This window comes from Furipterus horrens, unplaced genomic scaffold (assembly GCF_987537825.1).
Source record: "Furipterus horrens unplaced genomic scaffold, mFurHor1.1.pri manual_scaffold_3, whole genome shotgun sequence".
Lineage (NCBI taxonomy): Eukaryota > Metazoa > Chordata > Mammalia > Chiroptera > Furipteridae > Furipterus > Furipterus horrens.
The window spans coordinates 26268498-26283914 of NW_028327173.1; the positions used below are offsets into that span (position 1 = coordinate 26268498).

The window sequence follows — 15417 nt, forward strand, 5'->3', positions numbered from 1 at the left end:
AGGAGCTGGCCAGGAACACTGGGGCCTCAGGCCAGCAGGCTCCTCCCCTCCCCTCCAGGCTCAACCTGACCTCAACCCTAAACGAGGACCAGCCTGGCCCAGCCCAGCAGTTTCTAAATGTTGGGACTTGATTCACAGCTACTGGCGGGTGGGGAGCAGGGCAGCAGGTGGCTGTGATGGTGCTCAGCCTCCACACGTGGATGGTGGGAGGCGACTCACCACCAGCAGGTGTGAGGGCACAGACGGGCTAACCCGATTCACCTGTCTCATGCCAGGCATGGGAGGACAGAGGCACTTCCACACCTGCCATGGCCGCTGCTGTTCTGCAGTGGCTCCCACAGTGTGCCCTTAGGGACAGCTGGGGGAGCGAGGGCAGCAGGGTGTCTGGTCTTTCCTAGCAGGCAACAGTATAAGAACTAGGATTTGTTTTACCAGAAGAAACATCCAGGAGCTACACGGATGGGCCCAGGAGAGGCCCTGGCAGCAAAGGCCTAGAAAGGCCATGCCGGCTCCCAGGCCATCAGAGGAGCTGCTCCAAGCTGACCCCGGAAGGACTTGACACTGACCCCCGCTTAACAAGTGCTGGACCCCCGGGGCGGCCGAATCCTGGACGCGCGGGCGCAGTGCAGAGAGCACCTCTCACACGTACTCCCCACAGTCGGAGATGATCACCTTCTCCTTTGGCTTCCCGTCCTTGCTGCCCTGGGCCTTTGTGGATGGAACAGGAGAGGAGAAACAGGAGGGAGGGTGAAGATTAAAGGGGGCCCTGGGGACAGCCATCCCGCCTCCCATTCCCAGCCCCAGCAGAGGCGGCCTCCCCTGGAGCAGCTGAGCCCTCCCGCCAGGCCCCAGGGCGCCTGCTCCCGCTGTCCCACACGGCTGTGCCCGAGGGCTGGCCAGTCACCCACCTCAATCTTTCGCAGGACATCCAGGCCTTCCGTGACCTCCCCAAACACCACGTGCTTGCCGTCCAGCCAGTCCGTCTTGTCACACGTCAGGAAGAACTGGGAGCCGTTGGTGTTGGGGCCGGAGTTGGCCATGGAGAGCAGGCCTGGGGGAGGGACGAGCAGGTCAGCACCTGCCCCCGGGCTCCTCGGCCAGACTAACTCTGGGACAGACAGACCATGTGGATGTCTGTCTTCCACTCAACTGACAGTCCATGGAACGGTAAGCAGGGTGGTTTCATTTTATACTGGTTTGTCCTTTGTTCCGTTCACTCAACACTTACTGCCTGCTTTGTAGCCAGGCCCGTTGAGCCCTGGACACAGGTTCCAGCTCTGAAGCTCCGTCTAGTGCAAAAGTCACTCAAGAGACCTGTGCTGTGACAGCCATGACAGAGAAGCCAGTGACAGACAGCTGTGCAGGGGATGGAAGCACAGGGCAGTCACAGAGACTGAGTGTGTGTCACGTGTGCCGGTGCCACCATCACGGAAGGCTCTCTGGAGGAGGGGACATCGGAGCTTAGTCTAAAAGGCCCGGGTTTGGGGGCTGAGGGGGCAGCGGGAGAGAGCCACGCTTCACGGCCAGGCCTCTGCACCGTGTACTCCCTGGGGATGGGGACTGTGTCCCCTCCTATACTCAGGGCCACAGCGAGCAGGGTGCCTGACACACAACGGCTTTAAAGAGTCAAACACTGATTGTGTGTTTACTGTGTCAGACGCTGCTGCAGGAAACAGTGAAAAGAAAGCCTGTGCCCTGCCCTCACGAGGCTGACATTCTGAGAAGGGAGACAGAAAATAAATAAGTAAAAAAATAAATTTATAATACAATCTCAGGTAGGAGCTGACTCATAAGAGCGAGGTGGTAGGAAAGTCCATTAGAGAAGGAGGCCAGGGCAGGCCCCTGGGACGAGGTGACACGTGTGTGGCACCAGAAGGGAGGGAGGGGTGACCCATGGAGCCTGGGAGGAAGCAGCATTTGCCAAGGTCCTGAGGGGAGTGAGCTCGGGGTGTGAGGAGCAGCAGGACTGGCGGGGACGCAGGGGGCGGAGCGGCAGGTCCCTGCGCCTGGGGAGCTGCCGGGCCCAGGTTGGTCGGCCCTGCTGGACCGGATCCTACGGGGACGGGGCCCTGGGAGGGCTGTCAGCAGAATGGCGTGCCTGGGTGTCTAGCTGGGAGGACCGCTCTACTTCCCGATATTAGACCACGAGGGGTGAGAGGCAAGAGCAGAACCGGGGGTAAGCCCGGAAGACCTGGTGGTGGACGGGGGTGAAGAGCGGCCGGGCCAGGAGGTGACTGAAGACAGAGGGGCCCGCCGTACGGGTGAGGGAGCACAGGGGTCGGGGAGGAGTCCTGCGTGTCTGACTCCCCGGCCAGGTGGATGGTGGCGTCAGTGACTGAAACGCGAAGAGGTGGAGGACGTGTGTCGGCTGAAGAGCAAGAGCTGTGGGGCGTGTGACGCTGTGGGGCCCTGGGGAGGGGGCGGGGAGGGACGGGCCTGAGGCTAGTGTGGGAGGGGGAACAGCGGCGACTGAAAGCCCGGGACAGGATGAGATCCGCGGGGACAGGGCTTCTAAGCAGGGTAACACTGCCCCCTGGAGGCTGCTTGGAAGCTTCTAGGTATGCTTTTGGTCCATTAATACTGGGAGCGCTACTGAAATGTGTGGGAAGGGAGCAGGGAATCAGGATGTCCTGCAATGTCCCACCTAATGAAGAACTATTCTGAGTCCTCTTCAACTTCACGCCTGGCCAAACATTCACGTACACAGATGAGAAAAAACTGTTCCCTCACAGTCTGCAGCCCACTTCCCAGGGCTTAACTACTATTGACAGTTCTGCTTCACAATTTCTTACTCATAATGACCCTTTTCTCAATAATCTTTTTTGTTTCAGTCTAGCTTTTTGAAAATGTTTATTAGTCATGATTGCACATAGTTTAAAAAAAATCATTCCATGAAATCTGTGGTAAAACATAACATTTCTTCTGCTCCCCCAATACCATTTTTCTGCCTGCCAGAGGTAACGTTCATTTCTTGCAGGTGATTATTTTGGTGATTATATCTCTGAAAAAATATCTTCAAGTTACTGCTACTTGATTTTTTTTTCAGTTTTTGGCTATTTTAGGTCAGTTTCTTTGGGAAATAGATTCATGGGGATTTGCATGAAGTCAGTTGGGATAGGTGACAAAATCTGAATATGGCCTGAATGTTAGTTTTGATTAGTGTTGTATTGATGCTAAATTTCCTGATTTTATAGCTGTACTGTGATTAGTAAGGGGATGTTTTCGTCCTCAGGAAATACATACTGAAGTATTTGGAGTCAAAGGACATGTCTTGAACTTCCTCTCAACTGGTATACAGGAGGGGGAAAATATATGTATATAAGTGAGTGATAAAGAAAACAGGCAAAAAGTAAATTAATGGGTGGAAAAATGACATAGGAGAGTTCCTTGAACTATTCTTACAGAATTCTTATTCTGTATGACTATAAGTTTGAAAATATATCAAAACAAAATTATTTTTAAAAAACAATAAAACCAAACCAGATGATAACTGAAATATTTTATGACTTTCAACTGATTATTCTTTCTGATGGTCCTAAGCCTTCACAGAGCTTCAAAAATGCTTGCTCGGCCTCATTTGCTACCAGCTTCCGGGACCCGAGATGCCCCACGCAGACTCAGGCAGAAATAGTGTCAAGGGTGCAGGACTCCAGGCAGCTTCCTCCTCAGCTTGATCGGCCACCAGCTTCCTGGCAGCCCTGACTGGAGCCCCACTCACCTGCTATCATGAGAACAACATCTGAACGCAGGAGCATCTGGATGCGGCCAGCTGGCTTGTTCCCAATCTTGATGTCCATGTACACCTGAGGATTGGACCGGGCCTTCTTTGTAGTGGGCTCTCCCTGGGTGCAGAAGAAATTGCTCAGTTAGAGAGAACTCTGACTCCCAAGGATTCTTTGCAAAACACACTCAGAACCCAACTGCGGGGAGCAGGACGGAGCAAGGTGCCGACGGCCTTGGGCCCTGGCGGGGCTGCAGGACGCAGAGGCAGGGCAATAGCACCGGGACCTCAGCACTATCTACCTGAGCCCCACCCCACAGGCACGTGATCTCATCACACTCGCCCTCAGGCACGTCAGCTTGCTTCACCCCCCGCAGCCACAGAACGACACTATTCTGGCCCAACATGACTCTCAGCACCTTCAGCCAGCTCAAGCCCGCCCACCTCACTCCAGTTAAACGGACCATAACCTTCCCCTCAATGCCTAACCCTACAGTCACGGGATGGCTGCAAAGGAACCGAGGAGGGCAGCCGTCTTTCTTGGGCCCAAGTGCTCAGAACACACTGGAGGAGGATGGGCCTAGCTTTATGCCCCAAAGCTGACTAGATAAATGGAACATTCACTACGAACCCTCCATCTGTGTGATACAGAAAACTCTCGTCTCTGACACCCTTGTAGCGTGGACAGGTCAGCATACAGGTGTTGAACTATGAGGCCAGGCACTGGGGTTATTCAGTAAGGAGACACGGCTCCTGCCCTTGAAGAACTGGCTCTCCAGCGGGGAGGGGGTGGCCTCAACTATGAAAGGCATACAGGACCTAGAGTGATAGAGTCCCGCTTCCAACCTCAGCTGCATAACTTACAGGCTGTGTCATGTTCGACAAGTTATTTGACCTCACTGTGCCCTAGTTTTGTCACCTAGAACTGGGGATAATAATAGTACTTATCTCAAAGGATTGTCAATAGGAGTAAACATTTGTAAAGTACTTAGAACAGTGTCTGGCATAGAGTAAGCAACATTTAAACATTTGTTAAGTAAGTAATGCCACAATAAATAGAAGGTTCCACTGGAGGATTCGGGTACTTTCCTGGAGAAGGTAGCAAACATGCTCAGCAGGAGTTAGCCAAATAAAATAAGTGGGAACGGTCATTTTAGGCAATGGAACTGCTTGTGCAAAACCATGGAGATTTATAGGTAACTACAAACTCTTGTTTTCTAGAATAAAAATGGGGACACAATGTGGAGTGAAGAGCAGGGTCAGAAGACGGGGAGCTCTCCTATCCCTCTGATGGAGCCAGGTCTCAGTCCTCTAGGTGCGGGATCCCTAGGACACTTAAGAGCGTATTAGCTCTGTGCTTGAGGAAGCGCCCCATGGCTGCTCCAGACAGGAAGACACAGGCCTGGGCCACGAGACCAGTTAGGAAGCTGGTCACAGGAGAGAGGAGAGAGGCTAAGCCAAGACGTGGCAGGAACAAATAGGAGAAAAGGGACTCAGGAAGACTTAGAAGATAAAATAAGCAGGTCATGGCAATGCATTAGGTATACATTATGGGGGGTCTCAGATGACACTGAGGTTTGGGGTTTGGGTGACTCTGTGGAAGACAGAGACATGAGCTAAGACTGGGGACCTGGGAAGACCAGAGTGCAAGGAGAGGGAGTTCACTCGGGATGTGCTTTGCTTATGTGTGGTGCCTGTGAGACATGCGGGCAGAAACATGTGAAACTCGGGAGAGTGGTCAGGGTTAGGACTAGAGACCAGAGCACTGAATGGCTGTGATAACCTCAGCTGGGACAAAAGTGGCTGAAACAGCCCCAAGGATAGTGTGGAGAGGAGCTGAGGGCTAAGGAAGGAACTCAGAGAAACCCTGCTGTTCCAGGCGCGGAGCGAGGAGAAGCAAAGGCCAGGACGGCAGACCAGCAGGCAGAAGGAAGCACCAAGACAGGGAGAGCCCGCACCTGGCAGCAGACTGACGGGAGGGGCTCCGCGGAAACCGGGGGCGGAAACGGAGGACGGGGTGGGCCTGGTGCCAGAGTCTGCAGGGAGGGCATGGGAGGGATGAGAAGGACGGCGATGCTGACGATGCGGGCCACCCGCTGTCCTTTCTCAGCTCAGACATCCCCTGTCGACAGCAGTCACAGGGCCCCCCACGCACACCTCACGCCCTACGGGGATGACAAGAAACCCAAAGCTTCTTCACCCAATTCCTCCGTCACCACCCACCTCAGAAGCACGCACCTTCGATCTCGCCACCTGCGTGTCCACTTTGGGAGGCTCTGACCCCTCTTCCTCTTCATTTTCTTCCAGAGTCTTCCCAGAGAATGTCTTCAACCAGTCATCTTCTGACCAAACTGAAGGGAAAGAACCAAACAAATGTCAAGAGATTCGAGCTATCAGCCCACTGCTAAGTAGCCACTTGGGCCAGCCAAGTGGACATTCTGTGTGCATGACTCCTGTCACAGGCAGAAGCAAGGACAGTTGTCACTGGGACACACCCAGCCTTCAAGTCCAGGTCTTAGCAGAGGCAGATGAGAATCAAGAGGGACTAAATTAAGCAAAAGGGAAGTCCCACCCTTGTCAAGGTGGGAAGGGGCACATTCCATGTCTATGTCCAAAAGCAAGACTCACGGGGACATCGCCTCTAGTTTTGCTGAGAATCTCCAACTATTTCTCCGGAGGCGCCACATTCTCACCCCACTTATAAACTACTCTATTCGTGTACATACTACACAGCAGCAGGAAGTAAGAGGGGGTAACAGTGCAACAGAGGCCAAAGTTAAAGGCATGGGGAATCTGTGGTTTGCCCCTCTCGCCTTCTCTGGAAGAGGCTTTCTTAATCCCCATTATTGGTTTGGTCAAATTGACAAAAATTGTCCTCCCAAAGAGTTCTGGTTCATTCTGAAAAGACTACAACTCGGCTGCTTAAACCTTGTTAAACGAATGCCTGCCATTTACTTCTAAGAAGTCTTAGACTTACTCAGGATTAATGCTAAGCTCCAAGCCTGCACTGTGCACCTCATTCCCCTAATGGCAGGCTAAGCACAAAGCTAATCATAAAAAGTCCCTGAGACCTGGCTGGTGTGCCTCAGTGGACTGAGTGCCGGCCTGCGAACCAAAGTGTCATTGGTTCAATTCCCAGTCAGGGCACATGCCTGGGTTACAAGCAGAGTCCCCAGTTGGGGGTCTACAAGAGGCAACCACACATGGATTTTTCTCTCCCTCTCTTTTCCTCTCCCTTCCCCTCTCTTTATAAATAAATAAAACCTTTAAAAAAGAAAAAGAAAAAATAGTCCCTGAGTCACCATACATTTCCTTTCTCCCAATAGAAAGGTCTTTTCTGGCATAATCTTTGGATCAGAAATTCTAAGGTTGAATGCAGTTACCAAGTTCTGAGTTCACCTTAAAAATCAAGATCAGCACTGAACTGGAAAAAAATGGGATTGCTAACTGCTGAGAGACACATTTCATAGAAGAGTAACAGACAACATGGAATGAAGTATGGAATTGTCAGGGTCCCCGTGGGAAAGTATCGAGACTTGGAGTCCCGCGTAGGCCAGGCGAAGGAACCAAAGCCTGTAAGACCTGATCAGAAAACTGGGAAAGCTGGGTACATGCATGCCTCCATGCTATAGCCACTGGGCCCCTGTGGGAATTGGGCCATGAGCAAATGCTTTATGTCCTTTGAAGCTTTCCGTGTTCTTTAACCTCTCTTGATCGCTTTATCATACCAGCAGCAGAGGTTTTAACTTTAACTCAGAATGAACTTACCCTCCCTATTTTACAGCCATCTGAAGTCTGTGTGTCCAACACACCCTGATCTGAGGGAGATCTCAAGTTCCTTCAGTTGTTATCCCTGGACAATATCTGTTTTCTGTAATCAGCACTGTTTAACATTGGTTGATGAGCCTTACGTGCATGCTATGTGCCTTTAAGCTTACTGCACTCAATAAAAGACCTTGGAGGAAGGCAGTTGAGGCATTTGTCTCTCAGACATTTGCCAGCCTTCTCTCCCCTAGCACAAGCTGCCTGGGAAGTCTTCATTTCATCCGCGACACCAGGGGATCTCTGAGGGTCAGGGGTCCCCAACATGGAATATTTCACTGTCCAGGAATATGTCATACCAGCACCTTCCCCCAAGATGGCAGCATCCGGAAAAGACGAGTTACTGCTGTCACAGCTCCCCAAGCTGTTTGTTATCAGCAAGCAGCTTCTGGACAAAGTGGAATTAGCGGCTGAACCCACCAGTTCCCAGGGAAACCCAAGAGAAGGTGCTAAGGGCAGCACATGTCCTTACGAAGGCGCCAAATGTTATCACAACTCGACTTGCTCAGCGAAAATGAAGATTTGAAGAGAAAGCTTCCACCCGCCTGAAATACCCGATGGTGCCAGCATTCCATGGAGCACTCGCCATGAAACAAGTCAACCCCGGCACACTCAAGAACACTTTTTAAATTACTTAACTCAGTGCCAACACCATCACGTGGCAGAGTCTGAGTTGCCCAAAATCAAGAACTCAGCTGAAAACAGCACTGCTACTTCCTCCATGGCCTGTTCTAGCCTTGCTGCTACGGCATCTCAGAGACAGGCTAACACAGAGGCACAAGCAAAGAAGGGGCACAGGCTGCGTGCACTGAGTCTGCTTTGGGAAGTGGGGAAGCAAATGATGAGCGTGTTTGTTATCACCTCCCTCACCTGCGAAGGTGGATTCGTAGCAGCTTAGAAGAGATTGAGCGCCCTGACCAAGAGATGAAGATCCTGAGAGAAAAAGACTCTGCAAAAGAGGCATCATATCCTGACTAGTGTGGCTCAGTGGACTGAGTGCCAGCCTGCAAACCAAAGGGTTGCACGTTCAATTCCCAGTCAGGGCACATGCCTGGGTTGTGGGCCAGGTCCCCAATTGGGGGGCGTGCGAAAGGCAACCGCATGTTGATGTTTCTCTCCCTCTCTTTTTCCCTCCCTTCCCCTCTCTCTAAAAATAAATAAATAAGAGAGGCATGAATTTTCGCTCATCTCGTGAGGCCAGGCCAGACCACCATGCAACCCTTCATTCTCACTTGGAATGAGGTTCAAGCCAAAGTATCTGGAGCTGGCTCTCCACATCTGGCATCTATGACAGTGAATAACTGGTACAATCAGCATTGGAAGGTGGGAGCTCTACCCGATCAGGGACCTCAGGGTTCAAAAAAGCAGCTCAGAAACAGGAAGAACAGGAAGACGAGCCAACACCCCATCAAGCTCTGGAGTGGGGTGACTGGATGGACACCCATCCTAGGGGCTACGGCAACCCACAGAACATACGTTAGTCCTCCCACAAGATGGGACAACAGGGGCGGACACCTTCCCCACGAGGGAAAGCTGTGCCACCTTCCCATCCCTGGTTCCTGCTTCAGCTCTGTACCACAAAGGCAAAGACACTTAATCTTGCTTTGCATTCAATAAAGTGTCAAGCAATTAAACGTGTATTTGTACCCTAGATGATGAACCAGTGATTCTTGTTTTGGCATTATTCTTATTATCTTGAATTCCATTTCTTCAGTGAGAGTACTGAGAAATGGCTCTGTATAATCAATGGCTGTATGAATTTCTCTTAAAAGTATAATAGCTGACCAGGTAGCTCAGTTGGTCGGAGCACCGTCCCAATACACCAAGGTTGTGGGTTCGATCCCAGGCAGAGCACATACAAGAATCAACCAATGAATGAATAAATAAGTGGAACAACAAATCAATGTTGCTCTTTTCTTTCTCTCTCCCATCCTCTCTCTCTCTAAAATCAATTAAAAAAATGTTTAAAAATAATAAAAGACCCTTCTATTACATGAGCCTGTGCAGGAAAAAAAAAAAAAAGTGATACTAGGAAAAGGTCGGAAGAGATTTTCTTTGTTTTAAGGTTTTGGACCCTTACATGAAAATTTAAAAACATATGAAATAAGATCCCTTAATTATTAAGATTTAAGTTACATTTATAGCTATGCCCTTATTCTTAGAAACAAAGATAGATAAGGTACTATTTTTATTTCCAGGAATTAAAAAAAAATTACACTTCCAGCCAAGATGGAGGCGTAGGTAGACACATTGCATCTCCCTCCACAACTAAGAAGGATTACAACTACCTCAAAACTAGAGACACCCAGAAGTTCCAGAAAGTAGAGCTGCATAGAAGTCCAACAAACAAAGATATGAAGAAGAAATTCCCATCCAGACAGGAAGGGGGCTGGAGAGGATGCGGTGTGGAGGCAACAGAGGAAGTGACAGAGGCTGTGGCTAGCTGGCGGAAAGCGCAGTCACACATTAAAAAAAAGTAGGGAGTGACACCTGGGGAGCGCTCTCAGCACCAGACCAAACCGCACACCTCACAGTCCCAGTGCCAGGGAAAATAAAACCTCATTGCTTCTGACTGTGAAAACCAGTAACTGTGAAAACCAGTGGATGTTGGAGTGGAAGAAGAAACTGCTGGTCTCTCAGCAGAGTCCACTTATTTAGAGGGCCCCCACAGTCCTAGAATGTCTGCAAAAACCCACCCACTCTGGGAACCATCACCAGGCAACAGCTAGAGGGGCACCAGTGCCATACAGGAAGTGGGAGAAGTGCCTGGAAAACAGGCAAGTGCCGAGCAAGCAGCACTGTTCCCTCTCAGACCCCTCCCCCACATACAATGCCACAAGGTGGTGAAATGGGTAGCCCCGCACTGACAAACACCTAAGGCTCCGCCCCTTGCAACGCAGCAGGTGCGACAGTTCTACCTAAGACACAGAGGCAAATACAGGAGGTTGCCAAGTTAAGGAGACAGTGAAGTATGACCCAAAAGAGGGAACAGATCAAGGTTCTAGTGGGAGAACTAGGTGATGAGGAGAGCCAACCTAACAGATGCTGAGTTCAAAACATTGGTGATAATGATGCTCACAGACTTGACAGATATGCTTGAATACAGCAAAACACAGAAGGGAAGAAGTGAAGGCTATGCTAAATGAAACAAAGGAAAATCCACACAAAACCAATGGTGAAGGGAAGGAAAGCAGGATTCAAATCAATGATATGAAACGTAAGGAAGAAATAAACAGTCAACCAGTACAGAATGAAGAAATAAGAATTGAAAAAAATGAGGAGAGGCTTAGGAGCCTCTGGAACAAGTTTAAACATGCCAACATCTGAATCATAGGGGTGCCAGAAGGAGAAGAGGAAGAGCGAGAAATTGAAAACTTATGTGGAAAAATAATGAAGGAAAACTTCCAAAATTTGGTGAAGGAAATAGACATACAAGTCTAGGAAGCACAGAGAGTCCCAAACAAGCTAGACCCAAAGAGGACCACACCAAGACACATCATCATTAAAATACCAAAGGTTAAAGATGAAGAATCTTAAAAGCAGCAAGAGGAAACAAGAGAGTTACCTATTAAGGGGTGCCTATAAGACCATCAGCTGATTTCTCAAAGGAAACTTTGCAGGAAAAAGAGACTGGCAAGAAGTATTCAAAGTGATGAAAAGCAAGGACATACAACCAAGATTACTCTCTCCAGCAAAGCTATCATTAAGAATGGAAGGGTAGATAAAGTGCTTCCCAGACAAGGTAAAGCTAAAGGAGTTCATCATCACCAAGCCATTATTATATGAAATGTTAAAGGGACTTTTTTAAGAAACAGAGGATCAAAACTATGAAGATTAAAATGACAACAAACTCACAACTGTGAAAACATAGAACCTAAAAAAAAAAAAAAAAACTAAGCAAAAAACCAGAACAGGAACAGAATCATAGGTATGGGGATTATTCACAGGGTTATCAGCTGGGAGGGAGAAGGGGGAGAAATGGGGAAATGGTGCAGGGATTAAGAAGCATAATTGGTAGGTACAAAATAGGGAGAAGTTAACAATAATATAGAAAAGGGTGAAGCCAAAGAACTTATATGTATGACCCATGTTCATGAACTAAGGGGGGTGGGATTGCTGGAGGGAAGAGGGCTACTAGTGGAGGGGAGCAAAGGGAAAAGAAATTGGGACAACTGTTATGGCATAATCAAAAATATATACTTAAAAAACTAAAATAAATTTTAAAAATTGAAAGGAAGCATGAAATGACATCCTTATTTCACACTTAGTCATGAAGATTAATAACAAATAATTTTTTTTTAAACAGCCAAATATTTAAGGGTTTTGTGGTAGGCAAAGTTGTGCCCCTGCGCCTCCAAGGTGTTTACCTTCTACTCCTTGGAACCTGTGAATATGCTTCTTATATGGCAAGAAGAAATTAAGTTTACAGATGGAATTAAGGTTAGTCAGCTGATCTTAAAGTAAGAATATTATCCTGGACTGTTGGGATGAGCTCACTATAATCACAAGCAACTTCTAAATGTCAAAAGGGAGGCAGAAGAGTTAGATTCAGAGTGACATAATGTGGGAAAGACTTGCCTGGTCATTACTGGCTTGAAGGTGGAAGGGGCCAAGAGCCAAGGAATGTGATCATTCTCTAGAAGGTGGAAAAGGTAAAGAAGCAGATTCTCCCCTAGAGCCTCCAGAAGGAACACAGCCCTGCCAACACCTTGATTTTAACTTGGTGAGATCCATTTTGGACTTTGATGTCTGGAACGGTAAGATAACACATTTGCATTGTATAAGCCACCGAATTTGTGGTGATTTGTTATAGCAGCAATAGAAACTCAAATAATTTTCTTATAAGCACCCAACCTGTCATATAGGTTTTCTCTTCCTCCTCGGTTGTTGATTGGTTTAACTTTACAAGAGTGTCACTTTTCAATGGCTTAAAAGAGCCTTACTTTTTAAACTAGAGCCAAAAACAGAAGTTTTCCATAATCACTTTCAGATATTTCAGGAAATCCTGCCTCTTCTGCAAGATTCACAATTTTACTTTGCAATCAATTTACACTCTATTCACAGTATACTGCCCTAGACTAAAAGTCAACACACTTTCTGAAAAGGGTTAGAGAGTAAATATTTTAAGCTTTGCAGGCCACATACAGTCTCTGCTGCATATTCTTTTTTCCCCACAACCCTTTAAAACATAGAAACCACTTAGTTCATAGGCCATACAAAAACAGGCTGCAGGACAGCTCTGGCCCATGAACTGTAGTTTCCTGACCTCTGATGTAGATACAAAAGTCAGGGAAAGACTGGCCAACAAAGATGGTTAGTATTTATTCAAATGTTAAGTGGGAAGAATATCTGAATTTAATTTTATAGTCAGTTCCTAGTGATCACTTTCAAATAATCACAGCTTTAGTAAAAGCAAAAATTCTCAGCCAGACCATGTCGTCAGTAGCTGCTGCAGTTTCCTTCCCTCCCCCCCAAAAAGTCTTTATCTGCAGTTTAACTCTTCTTGTAGTTAGCACTTAAATAAAAACTCAGTAGCACAAGCACAGGGAAAAAAAGACACATTTTTCTGTCCTAACCACCTAGACCGTATGTACATATTTAACAAAGAACATGTACCAACTGCTCATTAGAGCTGGTGGTACATGGCCATGTGCCGGGTTATGGAGACAGAGAACACCACAGGAAACGGAAACCAGCAATGCCAGGTCAGAAGGCTCTGGGCTCCATAGGACCTGGCTTCCACATTCTGACTACCTGAGGGGAACTCTGAGCCAGAACTTCCTATCTCTTCCCAACTGTCACCACCAAGCCACTGTAGAGGGTTGAATAGTATCCCCCAAATTTCACATCTACCTAAACCTCAGAATGTGACCCTGTTTAGAAACAGGGTCTTTGCAGAAATAATTAGTTAAGATGAGGTCATACTGGGTTAGGGTGGACCCCTAAATCCAATGAGTGGTGTCCTTATGAGAAGAGAAGACACAGAGAGACATGTGCAGGGAAGAAGGCCACGTGAAGACGGAGGCAGAGACTAGAGCGATGCAGTTACAAGCCAAGGAATGTGGAGGACTGCCAGGGGCTACCAGGAGCCATTCTTCCTTGAGTATTCAGAAGGAACGTGGCCCTGCCAATACCTTGATTTGAGATTTCTAGCCTCCAGAGCTGTGAGAATAAGTTTGCTATTTTAAGTCATCAAGTTTGTGGTAATTTGTTACAGTAGCCCCAGGAATCTACTACACCCACCAAATGCAGAGTGGCACCTTTTGTTTTTTTGTAACCAATGACAACAGTAACACTAGTCAAATCATAAGCAGTGAAACTTACCTCTGCAAACTCAAATTCAACAAAAGTAAACCCTTGGTGCTTCTCTACAATAGCAAAAAATGGGTAATTAAGTATGTGGGCAATGAGAGGAAGCAGATGCCATTTAAAAAGTGAAAATCTAATTTTTAGATTTTTCTTGGTTTAGTTAACAATGCTTCCAGAACTATTAGTCATTTTAAGTCAATATAACTAAACAGTAACTAAAATTTTAAACTTTGTAGTATCCAATTCTACCACTACAGTTTAAGCCCTGAGTTATTTCCAAGCATTTTTGATAACCTTTGCTTACAAGACTTATAGAAGGTAGAAAAAAATGTTGATCAATTATTCATCCCAACTGAGCATTAACTACATAGAGTACTGACCTCACTGCTGAGTTAGGTAACTACTGGAGACGGGAGCAGTTGGCAGAGAGCAAGAGCAATAAGAGTTACTAATTTATAGAATGCAGGGATAGAAGGGCCCCCAAAAGCCATTCTTACCATTTTATTTAAGAATTGAAGAACTTGTGCCCTGACTGGTGTGGTTCAGTTGGCTGGGCATCATACTGCAAAGCAAAAGGTCTCTGGTTCGATTCCTGATAAGAGCACATGCCTGGGTTGCCGGTTCAGTCTCTGGTCACGGTGTGTATGAGAGGCAGCCAATCGATGTTTCTCTCCTTCTCTTTCTCCCTCTTTTCCTCTCTCTAAAAAACAAATAAATGTTTTTTAAAAACTTAAGAACTTAAGGCTCAGAGTGTTTGCCACACACAAAGTTAGTAGCAGAGCCGGGTCTAAAACTCCTATCTTACAAAATAGAACCATGCGCTATGTCTGTGATACCAACTGAAGGAAAACTCACCCAGGTAAGCAGAGGCCAAGGCTCCATTGACAAGGGTGAGCTTCCCTGCTGACCTCTGCTTTTTAAAAGCAGTTGACAAGAAGGGAGGTCTGGTCAGCAGATATGGTGGGATTTAACTACCCAGCAGGTGGTGTGAAACAATGAGACCTTTCACGATTTTTTAGACTATCTTCTTACCGATTCTTACTACACAGTTTATATATTAAACGATCAGAAATCAAAGCCCCCCAAATGGTTCCAATGTGAAGAAAGCTCTTCTTCAAATTCAACAAATTGTCAATCTCTGTCAATTTCAGCCTATAGCCATACCACCATCTTGGCTTTGTTGTTCTCAAAACATTCCTTTTCCATCATCATGAGCAGTGATGCTGACCTACAGAGACATCCTCCTTAACTCCATTACCTACCAAACATACACAGAATGCACATGGCTTAATGTTTCTTTTTCCCCAAATTCTTTCCCTGGTATTAGGAACCTAAACATGAGAGACCCTGAAAAGACTCATCTGTTCCATAATCCAGTGGAATCTGAGTATCTGTAATGTCTCCAAAAGGAATAAAAGCAGCACAAAGAACTTTTGCCAGCCACCTCCTCTGCCAGCCCACCAAGCTCCTTCTGAACTAATGTCCTCCACACTCTTGGTATAGCTGCTGCAACGATGTTAGCAAGACAGTCAGAGAGGAGGAGGAGGGGTCCCTACAGTCTTTTG

The 15417-nt window shown here is 47.5% G+C and overlaps 2 protein-coding genes and 1 pseudogene across 2 annotated transcripts in view; 1 reads left to right on the plus strand and 2 right to left on the minus strand.

The window, feature by feature from the left end:
- Window positions 1-6565, minus strand: LOC150014659 (peptidyl-prolyl cis-trans isomerase E-like). Its single transcript, XM_090268259.1, has 5 exons — window positions 6415-6565; window positions 5945-6072; window positions 3719-3842; window positions 909-1051; window positions 1-708 (listed from the first exon to the last, which is right to left on the minus strand). The coding sequence occupies exons 1-5, from the start codon at window positions 6563-6565 to the stop codon at window positions 640-642; spliced, it is 615 nt and encodes a 204-aa protein (XP_090124385.1). The 3' UTR covers window positions 1-639.
- PABPC4 (poly(A) binding protein cytoplasmic 4) overlaps window positions 6010-15417 on the minus strand; it is a 26284-nt gene continuing 16876 nt past the window's right edge. The window contains exons 15-16 of the transcript XR_016509678.1: window positions 14350-14548; window positions 6010-6072 (exon numbers count right to left, since the gene is read on the minus strand). The gene's annotated coding sequence lies outside the window, so the exon portion shown is untranslated. The remainder of the gene's footprint in view (window positions 6073-14349; window positions 14549-15417) is intronic.
- LOC150014661 (immunoglobulin-binding protein 1-like) lies at window positions 7860-9024 on the plus strand (annotated as a pseudogene).

Coding starts and splice junctions, on each gene's coding strand:
- LOC150014659 (XM_090268259.1), bottom strand. CDS start 6,565: ATGGGGATTAAGAAAGCCTCTTCCAGAGAAGGCGAGAGGGGCAAACCA. Junction 3,843..5,944: donor CGAAGGTGCGTGCTTCTGAG/GTGGGTGGTGAC, acceptor TTCTGCACCCAG/GGAGAGCCCACTACAAAGAA. Junction 1,052..3,718: donor TGTTGTTCTCATGATAGCAG/GTGAGTGGGGCT, acceptor TCCCTCCCCCAG/GCCTGCTCTCCATGGCCAAC.